Source organism: Saccopteryx bilineata, chromosome 3, assembly GCF_036850765.1.
Source record: "Saccopteryx bilineata isolate mSacBil1 chromosome 3, mSacBil1_pri_phased_curated, whole genome shotgun sequence".
Lineage (NCBI taxonomy): Eukaryota > Metazoa > Chordata > Mammalia > Chiroptera > Emballonuridae > Saccopteryx > Saccopteryx bilineata.
In genome coordinates this window covers 153,348,447-153,368,132 of record NC_089492.1, presented here as the reverse complement: position 1 = coordinate 153,368,132, position 19,686 = coordinate 153,348,447, and the positions used below count along the sequence as shown (strand labels likewise).

At 40.5% G+C, this 19,686-nt stretch overlaps 1 protein-coding gene and 1 long non-coding RNA gene across 3 annotated transcripts in view; one reads left to right on the top strand and one right to left on the bottom strand.

The window, feature by feature from the left end:
- Positions 1 to 19,686, top strand: part of LOC136330682 (uncharacterized) — a 445,590-nt gene that overhangs the window by 39,262 nt on the left and 386,642 nt on the right. The window lies entirely within an intron of this gene.
- Positions 1 to 19,686, bottom strand: part of AFF3 (ALF transcription elongation factor 3) — a 719,747-nt gene that overhangs the window by 564,081 nt on the left and 135,980 nt on the right. The window contains exons 3-6 of one of the 2 annotated variants that reach the window (XM_066267826.1): positions 11,106 to 11,180; positions 8,686 to 8,806; positions 7,385 to 7,697; positions 6,843 to 7,228 (exon numbers count right to left, since the gene is read on the bottom strand). In XM_066267826.1, the coding sequence (XP_066123923.1) occupies positions 6,843 to 7,228; positions 7,385 to 7,697; positions 8,686 to 8,806; positions 11,106 to 11,180 (895 nt within the window). Of the gene's footprint in view, positions 1 to 6,842; positions 7,698 to 8,685; positions 8,807 to 11,105; positions 11,181 to 19,686 lie in introns of both variants that reach the window. The other variant, XM_066267825.1, reaches the window with a different exon arrangement.

The following is a 19,686-nucleotide window of genomic DNA, read 5'->3' as shown; positions in this document are numbered from 1 at the left end:
ATTTGCTCCCACCCACATGACTCACAAGTGGTAGGGTCAGAATTTGAACACAGTCCTTGCTGGTGTGCAGAGCCATGATCATCCCCAGGGGATCACACATGATTTCTGACCAAGGAGAAACTACAAAAGAAGCTTTTCTCACTGGGCTGTCCAATGACACTCTTTCAGGGTGGGAGCCACGTTGGATCATATGTCACCTTGTCAAGTTGCTCCCAACCCCAAGGCCTCAGGCTCTTGATTAGCCCCAAGGCTGGAATCAACACAGGAGACTGCAGTTTAAGGAAAGCAGCCAGCATCTATCCAGACACTTTGAGAGAAAGCTTTATAAAAACTGAGGACATACACAGAGAGAATGGAGTGGGGCTTGCCAACAGCCTCCCCCAGCCCAGTTCTGCCCTAAACACTCCAGCACTGCAAGCCATCTTTTCCTTACCACTGGAAAATGACTCTCAAGAGCCCTGGAAAGGGGATGGAACAGGACACCAGCACCTTCACACAAGAGGATGCATTTTAACATGAGTTCTTCAAATTTTTAAATGCTTTATCTTTTAGGGTGACTAAACATAAAAGTACCAAAAAATATGGAAATATTTCCACTTGCCAGCCTTCATGATGACCTTCAGAATGACCCTTTCACAATAAGGAAAACAAGTGCTTTCATTTGGCATCTAAGATCAAAGTTTTGACTCTTCACTCTTGTCTACATGGTACAAGCTGCCCACATTCTCGAGAAGAGAAGGAGGCTGTGCATTATATGGACAGGAGAAGTGCAGACAGAACTGTCTGCGCTGTTACTAAGCCACACTGTCCCACAGGACATGGCTGCTGTCTGCAGTGGTGATGGAGACTGGAGATGAGGGTGATGGGAGGTTCAGTCCAGCCTGGCCACTCACTCTCATTTAATCAGTGAGCAATCAAACAGCATAGTTGGATTCGAAAACATTAGACATCTCAAACGTAACTAAAAACTTCAGGCTGCATGAATATGTAATGTATACATTGCTTTGCAGATGCCTTTTTTGTCCAACAGGCTGGTGCCGATTTTAACATGGAAGAAATCCATTTTCATACAAAGGTAACCAAGAATGACAGGAAATAGAAAGCCTACACCATTCATCTTCTCTGAACTTAAAAAAAAAAAATCAGTAAAGGCCCTGGCCGGTTGGCTTAGCGGTAGAGCGTCGGCCTGGCGTGCGGGGGACCCGGGTTCAATTCCCGGCCAGGGCACACAGGAGAAGCGCCCATCTGCTTCTCCACCCCCACCCGCCCTCCTTCCTCTCTGTCTCTCTCTTCCCCTCCCGCAGCCAAGGCTCCATTGGAGCAAAGATGGCCCGGGCGCTGGGGATGGCTCCTTGGCCTCTGCCCCAGGCGCTAGAGTGGCTCTGGTCGCGGCAGAGCGACGCCCCGGAGGGGCAGAGCATCGCCCCCTGGTGGGCAGAGCGTTGACCCTGGTGGGCGTGCTGGGTGGATCCCGGTCGGGCGCATGTGGGAGTCTGTCTGACTGTCTCTCCCCATTTCCAGCTTTAAAAGAAAAGAAAAAAAATCAGTAAATTGCATTTCTAGGAAGCTATTTTGTAGAATCATGATACTTAATCTTTCCGCTCTTATTCACAGTATAAAGGGTAGTTGTAAAATGCCCATCGTAAAAATGCGATGATTAATCAATATATCTTAAACTATTTAATTACTTATTTTAACAGATAAAATTCTGACCAACCAAAAATGGTTACTCTCTTCTTGTGGATAAATTCTCAACCACAACTAAAACTCCTAATATACAGTCTATTCACTGACACTGAAATTTAGGTGTTTTTTTCCCTATCACTGGCTAAGCTAAGGGCAGCAGCCACTGGCTTTCTTCCTTCCCTGGTTTTTCAGATGTATTTTCAGCCATCAGAGCCCTCTGCAAGAGCAATTTCAAATCACTACTATTTATTAAATTAATAGCTAACAGAGACTAAACTGTGTATGTTTTGGAATACAACTACTCAAACTATAATCTTGCCAATTTTATAGCCTGTGAGACCCACACTTTGACCCCATAGCACTGCATGTAAGACTTTTTCATAGTATTGTCTCATTTTTGCCTTGTCTATACCACTTAGGATTAGATATTATTATTATTATCTTTAATGAGAGGAGGGGAGATAGGGAAAAAGACTCCTACATGTGCCCTGACTAGAATTTACTGGCAAGCCCCATCTGGGGCCAATGCTTGGACCAACTGAGCTATCCTCAGCGCCTGGGGCCAACACTCAGACCAACCAAGCCACTGGCTACACGAAAGGAAGAGGGAGGGGAAGAGGAGCAGATGGTCACTTCTCCTGTGTGCCCTGACTGAGGATAGAACCCAGGATGTCTGTGTGCGTGGCCTATACTCTATCCACCAAGCCAACAGGCCGGGCAGATGTTATTTTTAAATTCTACAAACTTTGAGGCTAATATAAAGCACTCCTTTCAAACTTAAAATAATCATTTTAATAATTTATTATTATTCCATGAGCCAAAGATACATACAGTGAAAAGCTAAAGACACAAAAACTTCAGTGCCTTCTGATCAGAGGTCGCTCCGAGGCCCTGGGAGATGGGACTTAGCAATGTGCTAATATATACTTTTGTAAAAATTTCAAGTATATTTTCCTCTTCTGTTTTTCTTAAGAGGACACCCAAGATGGTATAAATTTGAGGCCCTCAAAGACCTGTGTCTGGCCCTCCAGATAAGAAGTCCCCAACATTGGAATCTTAAATCACAAAGGTTTCCCTCTCCTTGGGTTACGACACAGTTCCATTTCTACAACAGTGATGTAACCCAAATTTTGGTATAAGTCGAAAAACACCTATAATTGACCTATAAGTCAACTACCTAACCTAACACACTTGCACTTTTAACATTCCAAAATGGCGTAGGTATGCCGTGTTACTGTGTCTTCTTCCACTGCACGTAATCAAACTAGTTCACTTTCATAGTCATAAGCAGGATGCTAACGGCGTAAGCCAAAAACACATCTCAATTTTTTTAAGTGTTAATGAGAGTGAGTATTGTAAACTTGAAATGTCATATGTCGAGACTATTGTAACCTGAGGCCCCCCTGTACATGTTAAGGGTGAAACATTAATTTTGTGTTTGAAACAAAAAATAATTCACTCCCACTGGAAAGAATATTTACTGTGCCCTACCTTAAAACATTCTAAAACGCATGCTTCAGTCACTGGTCAAGTCCCCTGACTCTCCCCTAACAGCAGCCACCCTTCCAAGTGACATTCCAAAGGAGGCTCAGTTAATGAGGGATGGCATCAAGAGTAAAAGACCCAGCTAAAACAACAAAAATATGTTTTTCATTAAACACAAAACTAAGCTGAGAAAAACCAGCCAGGAGGCAGGTATATCAGTTAAGGAATTCCCTTGAGGTATTTAACCTCCACATCAAATTGCACTGAATTTTTCTACACTAATTACCTGTTATTGAAGACTAAAGAATTGTAAGAAATAACTCACCATGGCAGCAGATAGGGTGCAGATGTTGTAAGAAAAAAATGAAGAATTTATAAGTGTGTGGTCAGGCAAAAGAGATTCACAATTTCTCGATTTTTAAAAATAACAGACTATTTTTCTATTACAAGGATTATGAAGGTGAGAGAATTTTCCTAGTGCTACAATGACAACTTTAAATTTAGTTTCGACTTGAAATGACAGAAATTGCAAAGTAAAAGCTAAGTGCTGGCATCTATTTTATTCAAATAATGTAAATTTCTTGGGGGAAGATATTGCATCTTAGATTTTGGGGGGGGGGTATTTTTCTTAAGTGAGAAGCGGGGAGGCAGAGAGACTCCTGTATGTGCCCAACCGGGATCCACCTGGCAAGCCCAGTAGGAGGCAATGCTCTGCCCATCTGGGAACCTTGCTCCGTTGCAATCTGAGCCATTTTAGTGCCTGAGGCATGGAGTCATCCTCAGTGGCCGGGCCTACTTGCTCCAGTGGAGCCTTGGCTGCGGGAGGGGAAGAGAGAGACAGAAAGGAGAGGAGGAGGGGTGGAGAAACAGATGGGCGCTTCTCCTGTATGCCCTGACCAGGAATTGAACCCAGGACTTGCACATGCTGGGCCGACACTCTACCACTAAGCCAACCGGCCAGGGCTTGCATATTAGATTTTTTTAAAAAGAATTTCTCACATCACATTCTCCTCAGTCATTGACTTGCTCTTTTCATGAGGAATGTAATTACATAACACTATGCCTCTGTGTCTACATTGTCCCCATCCTTGTCATGTTCACCTAACACTGCCTGTGCACCTAACACCTAGCATTGTTGACCCAATGCTTCCCCTGTCATAAGTCTTGCTCTACAGCTAACATCCTAAAAAGAGTATGGTCAAGAAATACAAGTTCCCTCCAGGTCATCTCCTCTGTCAGTTTCCCTAAAAACACATTCCTTGCTTCAATGGAAATCAGCCAGCTACTGAGAGGGTATTTTCATACAAGTGGTGTCTGTGTAAAATAAAATATAAGCATTATATTTGTAAAACTGTTTTATTCCCTCCAAAAAATAAAAGCAAATAATTAAAATCTGATTGGTGGATAAAATCCTTCAGCTTCTATGTTAAGATTGTGAATTTTACAAATATTCCCTATAAACACTGAATGGTACACCTGCCAAAGGGCATTTCTTAATTTCTTGAAGAAATGTAAAAACAAAAAAAAAACACCCTTGACTTTGAAGGTTGGGAAATGTCACAGGTATCGCCCAGCTACTAAGTGGAGTCATTTTGTTATTATGATTGTGAACTGATTAAGCACAGCAGTGTTACAAGGTTCAAATCACCATACTGTCCACAATACCCAAAGCTTTCTGCTAAAATAAAAACTATTATTTATATTTCCACCTCTCCCAAAAAATCTGCCAATTATAACTTTGTCTTATGAACACTTCTTACCTCTTTTGTATCAATGCACAAGTGCCCTTCTTAAAGTGTTCAGTATAGAATGTCAGGAAGAAGCAGGTTCAATGTCATTACATATAGAAGAGGTGAAACACTTTCTGTATAAAAGCTCTAATTTCTGTGGGTCTATCTCAGGCATTTCCCTCTTGCTGTGATTACCAAATACCATTCTAGTGTGTCATTTCCAATCTAGGGTCCTACCAGGAAATCCAGAAAGTGTCCACATTATTAATGACAGACCCAAAAACCTAATGAAAACTATAGAGTTAGCTCCATAAGGCTGGACCAGTAATCAAAAACTGGCTTTTAACTGGAGCTCTGTCAACTCATTGGGTTCCAAAATAAATAAATTATTACAGAATAAAGTTGAAGTTCCTCAGTACATAAAAATCATTGTACTAAGGAATCAACTGGGATTAAAATTATAAACGAATCCCTGATGGTTGCAGTCACCTCTGTTCAAGAATTAGTTATAGTTTTTTGTGCCATTACAGGTCATTTGATAACAAAAATAAAAAATTTGATAAATTCAATTTTGTAAGATGGTATCCATGTGTATTTCCTACAAACTTTTAGAAACATAAATGCTTGTAGAAGTTAATTTTTTGTTTCTATTAATTCTTAATGAACACTTTCTGAGAGTCATCATAAATGAATTATCAAAAGATGTTACCAGTTACTGGTATATATGCCATTTAATTTCCTCATTAGAACCTGTGTAAACATCTCAAAGTAAAATGTGTGTGTGTGTGTGTGTGTGTGTGTGTGTGTGTATCTTCTCTAAGGGTAACATGTTGATCTCCCACTCAGTGCACACTGCTTTCTGAAGTGATAGCCCAGAAATGGTTAAGCTTAGCATGGTCAGACGCTTAAGAAGACATGGCAAATAATATGCTTCATTTGGTTATTAAATCAAATTAAGATACAAATAATATTCTGGCCACAATGTTACTCCATCTTAAACAAAGAATACATCAAAATAAATAAATAAAAAACTTGCACACACTTCCTAAGTGCAACATTCCAGAAGTTACATTTTATTTCAGCCATTGTACCATATCACAGCAAAACAAAAACATGTGTAGTCATACTTCTTATCCATTTGCTCTTGACAACTGTCATCTATTAGAAATATAGCACAAGATGTACTTCTTGAAAACAAAACTCCATCTTCCACTCAGATTTCTGTTCAAGTTACTAGACATGGCCTCTTTGCTATTTCTGTGACTATGTAATTGCTTGTTTTAAATTCTAATGTTCCATATATCCAATCTTCGCATTTGAATAAAGTCAAAGTGCAAACCAGGAGAATCTGAACTGAAAGAGAGTCCTTACTTTATTAACACCAGTGAACCTGAATCTTAAATATTATAATATGGATAGGACTTTTGATACATTTGAATATTTACCATAATCAGCATTGACTCATTTAACAGTTGCTTTCGAAATCATTCTGAGGTTTACATTGTAAAGCTTGTCCTGGAACTTTTCAAAACTGACCAAAATGTTAAATATCTGAACTCTTACATAAACATTAACCCCTTTACATAATATAAATAATAGCTTTTGAAAAAATTTTGTTTTTAGTAGCTAATATGTCCATCTAAACTGGCTTGTTTACAAGATATCCCTTGAACTACAGTATATTAAAGGAGACATTCTTTCCTGAACTAACAGAGACACACACACAACTACATGTGTTGGAACTTAAAAAAGTCTGACTATGATCAAGTTTAGATTTTAAAAGGAAGCATTATTTCTGTGTACATTCTCCCTCTTGGACTGCTACAAATCCCAGCACAGAAGGCAGTCACACACTGAAATAAAGAAGCATGGGAGCTGAATTCATAACTGGTAGTCAGAGGACTACTCAGATGCACATAAGTAAAATGAGAAAAGACTCACCTCCACTTGTTTTGGGATGCTGAACTTGGCAAGCTTGGTCTTGGCTCTGGTGGACTCTGGCTTGGTGGCCGGGGTTCCCCTGTACGACGCGCAGTGAACGCTTGTTTCGGTAGACAACTTAAGCTTGGGAGATTCATCAGGAGCCTGATCTTGGCCATCCATTGGCCGCACGTATGCAGTTGGTTTCTGCTGGACCAGGCTGGGTTTTGAAGCCAGGGATGGAGGAAAGTTCTGAACACAGTGTCCACTGCCGCTGTGCTTGGCTGCCATTGCAGGTGGTCTGTCCTGGGTCGGAAGACCCACCTCTACATTGCACACTTGTTTGCCCCGTGGCTGCTGTCTGCCAACACCATCACCAAGCAAGGTCCTGAGAGAGCCCTGTTGTGCTGAGTTGGAAGAGGAGGAGGAAGAAGAGGAGGAAGAAGAGGAGGAAGAAGAGGAAGGTGAGGATGAGGGGCTTGACACACAGTGGTTAGGTTCTTTATTATGGTTCTTTGGATTAGCAGATCTGTTCAAATCAATCAACCTGTGTCCACGCTTACTTGCTTTCTGTTGGCCATCTGGTGGCGGGTGCCCAGCCTTCTGCCAGCCCATGGTGCCCCTCTTACTCTGCTGCACGGGGACAGCTGCTGGTGTAGAAGATGTAGTGCTGCAGACAGGTGAAGGCTGGGGCTGGGCTCTTGAATCTGTAACAAAATGTTCATCAATCTTGTTCACAGGAGCCTGAGGAACGCCAGGTTTGGGAACGCCAACGAGATGACTCTGATTAGATCTATCAGTTAAAAAGTCTTTCATTTCATCATAATTGCCTAAAGTATTCTGAATCCGGTTGGAGAGTTCATCCCCCTTGTTAGTCTGGAAAAAGAAAAACACACCCTGTTGTTAGAGACAATGAAACACAACAAATAATGGAGAGGTTCCTTTATTGACCACAGAGCCCACGTTGCCACATGCAGAAGGCAAGCCAGCCAAGAGATGACATCAAAATCGTCATTTCTAGAGATGTCTGCCAGCTCTCTGCATCCCACCAGCCCCAGGAAGCTAGGAGGGAAACACAAGCTGCACTACTGCAGAGGCCCACGATGGTCCAGAGTGCAGCAGCCAGGGAAACACAAGCTGCACTACTGCAGAGGCCTGCGATGGTCCAGAGTGTGGCTCTCAAGGAATGGACTGCCCTTAACTGTTTGTAGTCCCATTGGAAGCTATCCTTGAAAATTCAGATTTGGCTCCAACCATTCTCTTTCCAATTTCTAAATATGTAATTACTCATGAGAAACTCAAGAGCGACAGGCAAAAGAAGTCAGAGTGAAGTTTAAAATGAACATGGAGCTACATATGCAAAAAGCTGCAAGCCTACACTACACACAGCTCCATGCATCCTCATATACCAGTGACACCTAGGGTGATCCGTCATTTTGGAAGAGCAGTTATATTTCTGGCTCTTAGTATAAAAGAAAACCAATCCAATAGTTTCTTTCTTATTAGTCCTACCAGGTAACCCTGATACCAGCATAATCTATGTGACAGAGATGTAACTCAGTCTCCTTGAATAGTGTTTGTTCCCTAATACCTTAGAAAACATAACAAATGGCAATGACTTTGAAAAATCAATGTAGAGATGAAGTTTATATTATTGATAAAAATGGTAACAAGTAGATCTCGATATTGACACCAAGATTTGTGGGGGAAGACCCCAATCTTAATGGCTGGGTTGTCTTCCCTAGGCTGAATAGGCAGAAAACTAACTGGAGTTTGACTGGTCAACTATTCTGGTCAAGACTACAGCCCAGAGCTTAGAGGTACCAACAAATGAGGGTGGAGATGAATAACAAAAGCCATCTACCTTGTAGGGTTCACTGAAGAGGGAATAACTGGAATTAAATGTGCCATCATCCTGCTGAGTTTCCTGATTTCTCCTTTCTCGTTCTTTCCTCCGTAACACATTTCTATCTGGTTCATAGACACTGCATCAGGAGAAAGAAAAGAGAATAACCACACACAAAATTAAAGACTAAAGTCAGTCTGACTTTCACCCAAGTGCAGAAGTCTGGTTCATGGACAAATGATGATGATAACAAGAGCATGGATCAGATTAAAGCTAGTGTAATCAAGCAGTACGGGCTCAGGTGTCTGATAATTACATTCTTCAAAAGGAATAAAATCCTTCAGACAAATTCCAACCAGTACTAGACCTCTCTGCCTGATAAGTGAAAGAGGAAATGTCTAAGCAACTTTGACAGAAGATTGAAAGTAATCTTAAGGCAGACAGTAATTATTGCACTGTGTAAATAGAAATTATGAGCACATTTCCTCTTATGACATAGTCTTCGAGTGTTATATGGGAATGCTCCTGTGCTTGCCTTTCTTTCTTTTTTCTCTTTTTGGCATGGCTGTGTTTCCGTAGTGATTCTTTCATTAAATAGCTCCCCAAAGAGCTGTTAAAACTCCACGCTTCAGTGGCTTTCACAGTTATGAGCCTTCTTCTGATCTCTGTTAATCAGTCAAGTCGTCAAACGACGACTGAATCAATTCTTCCTTTTGATATATTTGACACTATCACTCCTCCTAACTATGAAAAATGTGCCAAGAGGAAGGGGTTCAGACAACGAAGGGGGAGAATGAAAATTGAATTATGGTGTGTCATCAAGGAACTCGGGCTTTTGTTGAATAAAATTAATATCTCTTCTCCTAAAATGCAATTATGAAGTGACCAGACACCAAATAACTGGGAGGACTAAGGAAGAAAGTGTTCTTTCCCCTTATTAAGGAGAAAATAAAGGACCTAATTCAACTAATAGTAAGGAAGTGACCTGTTTTGTTAAAGAAGAAAACATATTTGTTTTTTTTCAGTTCACTAGATAAAAACATGTGGCCTCAATGTAGACATAGAACTAACACTACCAACTGTAAAGAACCTATACATTCCTCAAAATGAGCACTGTCTTCGATTCCTAGCAGAAGCATTTGTGACCTTATTATCATTTTGCTCAAAGCTTCCACTTGGTCTAGTGCAGCCAGACATCCACGCTGGGAGCAGGACCACTACCTACTAACTGTGGTTCTACCCTAACCACCAACATGAATATGGAAGCAATCAAATTCCAGTGTCTTTATTACAGAACAGAGATGTTTCATGGTGCTAGTGTAAGGCTTAAACATGAAGGTAGTCTGTAAAAAAGGGCTTCGGAATGGCTTTCAGTGACCAAATCCAATGTACTGCTATTAAATACTGTTAATGTTGAAAGTATCTTACAAAAATAATGTGTTTTTGTTTTTTAAGCTAATTTGTTATCTTAAGTAAAAGAATAATTGTATTACCTAGTTGTAGATTGCACAAATAATCACAAAATAAACATTGCTTATCCGCCCAGCTCTGCCCATATGGCTGCTGTCTCCTTGGTAAAGCTAAAAATGCTCCCAGCAAGGCTGTGAGAACACCTAAGTCACTGCATTGACATTTAAGAGTAGGAAATGTTAAAAAAAAAAAAAAAAAGGAACATGTAGCCTATTAGCATTTTAATTCATCCTTACTACATTATCCATGTAGCCTATTAGCATTTTAATTCATCCTTACTACATTATCCCAAATTATTTAGATTTGGGAGTCCAACTAGTGACCTTCAGATAGCAAGACCGCAGCCACAGTCTAACCAGCTTAGAGGCACACAACTCCAACATTGCCGTCACTGAGAAGTTTCTGGGGTGGCCATAGCGATACAAATGGCAGAAGGGAGTCACGAAATGGAAATGACCTCTCATTCATAGAACCAGTCTTCTAGTTCAAAGGAGAGAACATGACTGCCCTGTCCTGCTTGTGGACATTCACAGTGTGAAGCCCCAGCTTTCATGAACCTTGTATGGATTTCCAATGGAGACTTCTCTCAGAACATATGGCTCAGGATGTGGATGGACATGAAGTGGGCTTTAACCAAGAGAAGAATTCTAGTTTCACTATGAACTTGCTAACTTTGGACCAATACCAGCATTTGCAGTGGGGAGGGGGGGGAGTAAAAAAGTTTGCATTGCATGCATCCCACTTCTTCCCCTCGTCAGTATGTGCAGACACCTGTGCAGCCCCTACTGTGCCCAACTCCATGCACAGGGACTTCCATAAACATGCTTGCCGCCCTCAGCCAGGTCAAGCCAACCAAACACATAAGACTGGTGTGATGTACAACGTGACTTTATGTAACATGGAACAGACAGATGGTCATTTAGGATGATTCTGGGGTTCTGAGAAGGCCCCCAAGCACATAATAGTACCTCCTGCACCGGCTGGCCGATGACTGAAATTCCACCACTAGAGAGTCATTCCTCTGGTTTAAGATGTCTTCACCCCTGTAAGAAACGTAGACACCACAAGAAGGGACAACATTTAAACTTGAACAGTCTTTGCATGTTAGTGTGCATGAACTTGTCTGCTTTATTCCCCCAAAGGTGGGGGTGGGGGGAGGAGAAGGGGTCTAAGCACGAGGCATGACATAAAAAGGGAAGGGCAATGTGGCGTGTAGCAATAAAAACAAATTTATAAATCCCACCTATTTTGCAACGTGGCTTATATGTTTAAGACAAAGGCATCACAATAAAAGTCAAAATCAATTGGCAAATATCAGACTCACAGCATTTCCAGGGTCAGTAGTAAGGATCACTTCTGGATATAGAGAAGCTGGAGGTGAGGAGGAAGCTGCTCCTCCTTAACAAAACTTGTCTCACACCCCAACCCCTTTAAGCTTGAAGATAACCAAAAGCACCCTGAGACTCAGACCACTGCTAACTAAAGTTCTCTAATGAGGTCCTGCCTGTGTACCCAGCCTAAGGTTTCTAATACTAAATGGGACTTAAAACACTCTCAGGACCACCTACAAATACTACACTAATAGAAATGGCCATCTCTTATAGGACCACCATAATGCTTGTGTCATGTGGTACCCTCCACACCAGCAGATAAAACCAAAATGACCAAAAATGACCGTCATCCCCCTTTTCCAGATGAGAGCAACCATTCTTGAACACATTCCTTTCCAGATGTACCTCGTATCCTTCCTTGGTAGGCAACCCTGTAGTCTCCACTAAGCATTCAGCTCTTTCCAACAAACCCATACCTTATCCTTAACTAGAACCACAACTCCTACTTGTCAAGTCAGGCCTAGGAAGCTAAAATGCCACCTGCCTAAAGCAAATGTCATTACAAGAGAAAGTCTGACCTTGCTATCTCCCATCTCTCCCCAAGCATCTGAACTTTGATCTCTTCTACCAACACGAAATGTTTTGACTCATAAAGACAATACCTTCTTGAAAAAAAATTCCACTAATCACTGGTGAAATCTGGGCAGGTATTCACAATCTTGAAGAATGCCTTTCTCTGTCACCATTAAAACTCAGCCCTCTTCCTGTCCTCTGTCATTCAAGCACTGTGAGGACCATGCCATGTGCTTTATAAGCAAAGGAACCTTTCCCATGACAGGCTGACAGTCAGGTCAGCTTCCCTGGAGGGTGAAACTGTAGAAAGTCCTGAATTCTGGCATGCAGATATATACACTAGACTCAGTAAAAGCCTTGCGTTCAGAGCTAGGTTTCTTTGTTAGTAACATATGGTAAAATTCCTATCATCTGTAAGGCTGTTCCTGATTTCTGTGAAAATTACAAGAACCATACTCCTCTAATATATGTCACTAAATGAAATGTATTTATTTATTTTGCATAAAAGTGGAGGCAGCCAACTGCTATAATATTATTTACTGCAGATGTATAACATTCCAGAAAATGAAGTTTTTTAATCATCTCCTTTAAAAAAACACTTATTTTTAGACTTTAAATAAAATAGCCTAAAAAACTGTAGTAAAGCGGCAAGATGGTGATGGAGTAGATGTATCTTCCAACTTCCACCTCCCAGAACCAAAGTGTATTACAACTTAAATTTTAAGAACTATCATCTGGAAAAACCAACTTTGGGATAAACCAAGAGGAATCTATAACCAAAGATCACCGAAGAAGCCACACTGAGACGGCTAGGAAAAGCAGAAATGTGGAAAGGGTTGCCCAGCTCCGAGGAGCTAGCGGCAGCCCAGAGGGACTCGCGTGGCAGGAGGGGAGTTTCCCAAAGAAGGGAGGGTCCTGGGCCCCAGGACCGAAGCCCCAACTTGCATCCCCAGAGCCTAGAAGAGGCGTATGAACAGTATTTAGCTGCGAAACAAGCCAGGATACTGTTTGCGAGAAAGTCACAGATTTCTCAGAATCAGGATTCATCTTAAAGGGACCACACAGAAAACCTCTTTGACAACCACTCACCCAGGACTCTGGGGGATGGGGAGAGATGAGAGGACCAGAATAGCAGGAAGAGAGTGTAATCTAGGAGGCACAGGGAGAAACACTTTGAGGGACAGCCACTCTAACCCCTGGACTGAGTCATTACCCAAATCTAAAGTGAATATTTTTCCTGGAACCAGCAATACCAGCAAAGGGAAGCAGGTCACCAAACAGAAGCTCTCCTGCTGCAAAGAATCAGAGTCAGAACAAAGAATTGCTTAGAAGGAGGGAGCCATCAGGGATACAGTATTGAGTGCTGAGGTCTGAGCTACATTGCCAGCCCCACACTGCTGGCTTGCTGGAGGGCAGGCAGCAGCGGGACACGGGAGTACAGTCCTGTCAAGGCAGGAGGAAGCTGGGGCTGGCCACCATCGCGGCCGTGGCTGCAGCCGGGGCACGCAAGCGCAGTCCCGCCCACAAGGGTGGAAGCCAGGGGCCGGCCACAGCTGTGGACTGGGCATGAGTGCAGTCCCACCCACAAAGGCAGAAGCCAACGACTGGCTGTGGCTGAGGACGGACCACACAAAAGCGATCCAACCCATGGCTTTGGGCTGGCCATGCAAGAGCGGGCCCACCAGCAGTCAGCCCACAAGGGCAAGGCGGAAACTGGAAAACCGGCTGAGGCTTGCGGCTAGTCACAAGAATGCACCTCCACCCACAGGGCCGAATCTTGAGGCCCTGGTGCCCGAGCACATTCCCACCCGTGGTGGCAGAGTGGAGGCTAGGGCTGGCCAGGTCTGCAGACCGGAGGCGCATGAGCGCAGTCGGGCTGGCAAATGCTGGGCAGAAGTGACAGTGACCACAGTGGTGGGCTGGCACCGGCAAGGTCCATGCCCGAATGTCCGAGGTGGCGGCAGAGGAGGTGGCGGGCCTACAGACAGACCACACCTAGGGAACACAGAGGCGACACTCATTGAGCTCCTGTGGCCACACCCTTCTTACACACAGACAAAATGGGAAGGCAGAGAAATGCAACCCAAATGAATCAACAAGAGAAATCCCCAGAAATAGATCTGAATGAGATGGAAAAAAACAAATTACCGAATGCAGAGTTTAAAATAATGATTGTTAGGATGCTCAAAGATCTTAGAGAAACAATGGATGGACATAATAAGCACCTAAATAAAGAGAAAGCAAGTATCAAAGAGGACCTTGAAATAATAAAAAGGAACCAGTCAGAAATGACAAATACAGTATCAGAAATGAAGACCACACTGGAATGAATTAAAAGCAGGATGGATAAAGCTGAGGATAGAATCAGCCAGATAGAAGACAAGATAAACGAAAGCACGGAAGCAGAGCAGCAAAAAGAAAAGAGGCTCAAAAAGTTTGAGGAAACTCTAAGAGAGCTCTGTGACAACATGAACAGAAACAACATCCGCATCATAGGGACTCCTGAAGGAGAAGAGAAAGATCAAGAGATAGAGAATCTGATTGAAGAAATCATAGCTGAAAACTTCCCTAAATTGATGAAGAAAAAAGTCACACAAATTCAAGAAGCACAGAGAGTCTCATTAAGGACGAATCCAAAGAGGTCCAAACCAAGACACATCATAATTAAAATAAAAAAAATTAAGAGATAAAGAAAGAATACTAAAAGCTGTAAGAGAAGAGCAGTCAATTACCTACAGAGAAGCCCCCATAAAGATAACATCTGACTTCTTAACAGAAACATTAGAGGCCAGAAGGGAATGGAAAGAAATATTCAAAGTAATGCAAAACAAGAGCCTACAACCAAGACTTCTCTATCCAGCAAGGCTATCATTTAATATTGAAGGAGAAATAAAAAGCTTCCTGGACAAAAAAAAAAAAAAACAACTCAAGGAATTCATTACAACCAAACAAATACGACAAGAAATGTTAAGGGGTCTGTTGTAAACAGAACAAAGGGGGAGAAATCTAGTAAAAGAGGAACATAACTTTAAAGAATAAAATGGCAATAAACAACTACATATCAATAATAACCTTAAATGTAAACGGATTAAATGCTCCAATCAAAAGACATAGGGTAGCTGCGTGGATAAGAAAACAGGACCCACTCATATGCTATCTAAAAGAGACATACCTCAAAACAAAAGATACACATAAACTGAAAGTAAAGGAATGGAAAAAAATATTTCATGCAAATGAAAATTTAAAACGCTGGGGTAGCAATACTTATATCTGACAAAATAGACTTTAAAACAAAGGCTATAGTAAGGGAAGAAGAAGTTCACTACATAATGATAAAGGGAGCGATCCAACAGGAAGAGATAACCATTATAAATATCTACACACCTAATATAGGAACACCTAAATATATAAAGCATATTTTGATAGACCTAAAGAGCAAAATCAAAAGCAATACTATATAGTAGGGAATTTCAATACCCCACTAACAGTACTGGATAGATCCTCAAGAAAGAAAATTAATAAAGAAACAGAAGACTTAAAGGACACACTAGATCAACTCGATTTAATAGATACCTTCAGAAACTTTCACTCTAAAGCAACAAAATATACATTCTTTTCAAGTGCTTATGGCATATTCTCTATGATAGACAACATGTTAGGACACAAAACAAGTCTCAATAAATTTAAGGAGACTTAAATCATATCAAATATCTTCTCAGATCACAATGGCAAGAAACTAGAAATCAACTACAATAGAAAAACTGAAAGACACTCAAACACTTGGAAAATAAATAAAAGTTATTAAATAACAAATGGGTTAACAATGAGATCAAGGAAGAAATAAAAAATTTCCTTGAAACAAATGAAAACTAACATAAAACAACTCAAAATTTATGGGACACAGCATAAGCAGTCCTGAGAGGGAAGTTCATAGCATTATGAGCATACCTTCAGAAGCTAGAAAAAGCTCAAATAAACAACTTAATCCTGCATCTAAAAGAACTAGAAAAAGAATGGCAAGTAAAACCCAGAGGAAGTAGAAGGAAGAAAATAATAAAGATCAGAGCGGAAATAAATGACATAGAGGCTAAAGAAACAATACAGAGGATGAATAAAACCAAGAGCTGGTTCTTTGAAAAGGTAAACAAGATTGATGAACCTTTAACCAGTCTCACCAAGAAAAAAAGAGTGAGGACTCAAGTAAATAAAATTATAAATGAGAGAGGAGAAATAACAACTGACACAACAGAAATACAAAGCATTGTAAGAAAATACTATGAAGAACTGAATGCCATAAAATTAGACAACCTAGGCAAAATGGACAAATTCCTCGAAACATATAATCTTTCAAAAATCAATATAGAAGAATCAGAAAACCTAAACAGACCAATTTCATCAAATGAGACTGAAACAGTTATCAAAAAACTCCCAGCAAACAAAAGTCCTGGGCTACATGGCTTCACACGCAAATTTTACCAAATATTCAAAGAAGAACTAACTCTTATCCTTCTCAAGCTATTTCAAAAAATTCAAGAGGAGGAAACACTTCCAAGCTCCTTTTATAAGGCAAGCATAATACTGATTCCAAAACCAGGCAAAGACACTACACTACAAAGAAAGAAAACTATAGACCAATAGCCCTGATGAACTTAGATGCTAAAATTTTCAACAAAATATTAGCAAATCTAATCCAGCAATACATGAAAAAAATCATACATCATGATCAGGTGGGATTTATTCTGGGGAGACAAGGCTGGTACAATATTCGCAAATCAATCAATGTGATTCAACATATAAACAAAAGAAAGGATAAAAATCACATGATAATATCAATAGATGCAGAAAAAGCATTTGATAAAATCCACACCCATTTATGATCAAAGCTCTCAGCAAAGTGGGGATACAGGGATCATACCTCAACATGATAAAGGCCATCTATAACAAACCCAAAGCCAACATCATAATCAATGGACAAAAATTAAAAGAAATCCCCTTAAGATCAGAATACAAGGCCGGGGTGCCCCCTTTTACCACTCTTATTCAACATAGTTCTGGAAGCCCTAGCCACAGCAATCAGACAAAAAGAAGGGATAAAAGGCATCCAATTTGGAAAAGAAGAAGTACAACTATCATTATTTCCTGATGATATGATACTGTACATAGAAAACCCTAAAGTCTCAGTCAAAAAACTACTAGACCTGATAAATGAATTCAGCAAGGTGGCAGGATATAAAATTAATATTCAGAAATCAGTGGCATTTTTATACACCAACAATGGACTTTCTGAAAGAGAAATTAAGAAAACAATCCCCTTCACTATTGCAGCAAATAATGTAAGTTACCTGAGAGTAAATTTAACCAAAGAGGTTAAAGACTTGTACTCAGAAAATGATAAAACATTGATAAAGGAAATCAAGGAAGAAACAAACAAGTGGAAGCATATACTGTGTTCAAGGATAGGAAGAATAAATATCATTAAAATGTCTATATTGCCCAAAGCAATCTATAAATTCAATGCAATTCCTATTAAAATACCAATGACATACTTCAAAGATATAGAACAAATATTCCAAAAATTTATATGGAACCAAAAAAGAACACGAAGAGCCTCAGCAATTCTGAAAAAGAAGAATAAAGTGGGTGGTATCACACTTCCTGATATCAAGTTATATTACTAGGCCATTGTACTCAAAACAGCCTGGTACTGGCATAAGAACAGGCATACAGAGCAATGGAACAAAACAGAGAACCCAGAAATAAACCCAGAATTGATATTTGATAAAGGAAGTAACAGCATACAATGGAGTAAGGATAGTCTCTTTAACAAATGGTGTTGGGAAAACTGGACAGGTACTTTCAAAAAAATAAAACTGGATCACCAAGTTACACCACTCACAAAAATAAACTCAAAATGTATAAAAGACTTAAATGTAAGTCATGAAACCATAAACAACTTGAAAGAAAACATAGGCAGTAAACTCTCCGATATCTCTCATAGCAATATTTTTGCTGATTTATCTCCATGGGCAAGTGAAATAAAGGACAGGATGAACAAATGGGACTATATGAAACTAAAAAGCTTTTGCACAGCAAAAGACACCATTAACAAAATAAAAAGACAACCCACACAATGGGAGAATATATTCACCTATACATCTGATAAAGGGTTAATAACCAAAATTTATAAAAAACTTGTAAAACTCAACACCAGGAAGGTAAACAATCCAATCAAAAAATGGGCAAAAGAAATGAATAGACACTTTTCCAAAGAGGACATACAGATGGCCAATAGGCATATGAAAAAATGTTCAACATCACTAATCATTAGAGAAATGCAAGTTAAAACCACAATGAGGTACCACCTCACACCTGTCCGAATGGCGCTCATTAACAAAACAACACATAATAAGAGCTGGCGAGGATGTGGAGAAAAGGGAACCCTCCTGCATTGCTGGTGGGAATGCAGATTGGTGCAGCCTCTGTGGAAAACAGTATGGAGATTCCTCAAAAAATTAAAAATGGAACTGCCCTTTGACTCAGCCACCCCAGTTTTAGGAATATATCCTATAAATACCAAATGACTAATTCAAAAGAAGAAATGCACCCCCATGTTTATTGCAGCATTGTTCACAATAACCAAGATCGGTAAATAGCCCAAGTGTCCTTCAGTGGACGAGTGGACTAAAAAGCTGTGGTACATATACACAATAGGGACATGAAAAAGAAGAAAATCTTACCTTTTGCGACAACATGGATAGACCTGGAAACTATCATGCTAAGTGAAATAAGCCAGGCAGAGAAAGAAAAATATCATATGATGTCACTCATTTGAGGAATCCAATGGACAATGTGAACTGAGCAACCAACGGAATAGAGGCAGAGGTGGGATCAATGGGACCAGAGGGAAAGTGGAAGAGACGATGGGATCAGAGAAGGGAAAGAGATTAGTGAAATTAGATATACATAACACAGCATTATAGAGAGCAAGACAGCAAATCCTGGAGGGAAGGGGGGAAACCACTGGGGGAAGGGGGCAGAGGGGGAGGTGAGGGGAACACGTGGGTGGGGGGAGATATATTCGGTGGGACACTTAAATCTATGTAAATACAATAAATTAAAATCATGAATTAAAAAAAAACTGTAGTAATATCTTTCTACTCATTTCCTATCGATTTGTTTTTAACCTACAAACTAAGGTCTGTTGGAGGGCTTAAGCAGAAGTCAATTGTGCTAGTTAAGCAGGAACAGATGTCCAACATGAGCTTATCGTCATTTCCAAAATTAATGTATTCTTGATCATATGGAACTGTATGAAAATGAAACTAAGTAACAGTAATACCTTTGATCCTGATGGCTTCTCCTTTCCGATGAGTTCAAAACATGTCACACATCTGTCCCTTAATTATCCTTACAATGTCCCTTGGAAAAAGACAGGGATAGTAGATATTGCTAGATTAATTTTTTTTTTAAGATCAAGAAACTTAGGATAAAAGTTTGATCGTTAAAACGATGTCATAAAGAAGACACTGTATTAAAGAACAACAATGTCCAACGTCCTTTCTTCCTGTCTGTCCTGGGAAGGAGAGCTGCCCATGAGGCATGTGCCGGCCACACTTGCTACACACTGATGTCTACCAACCCAGTG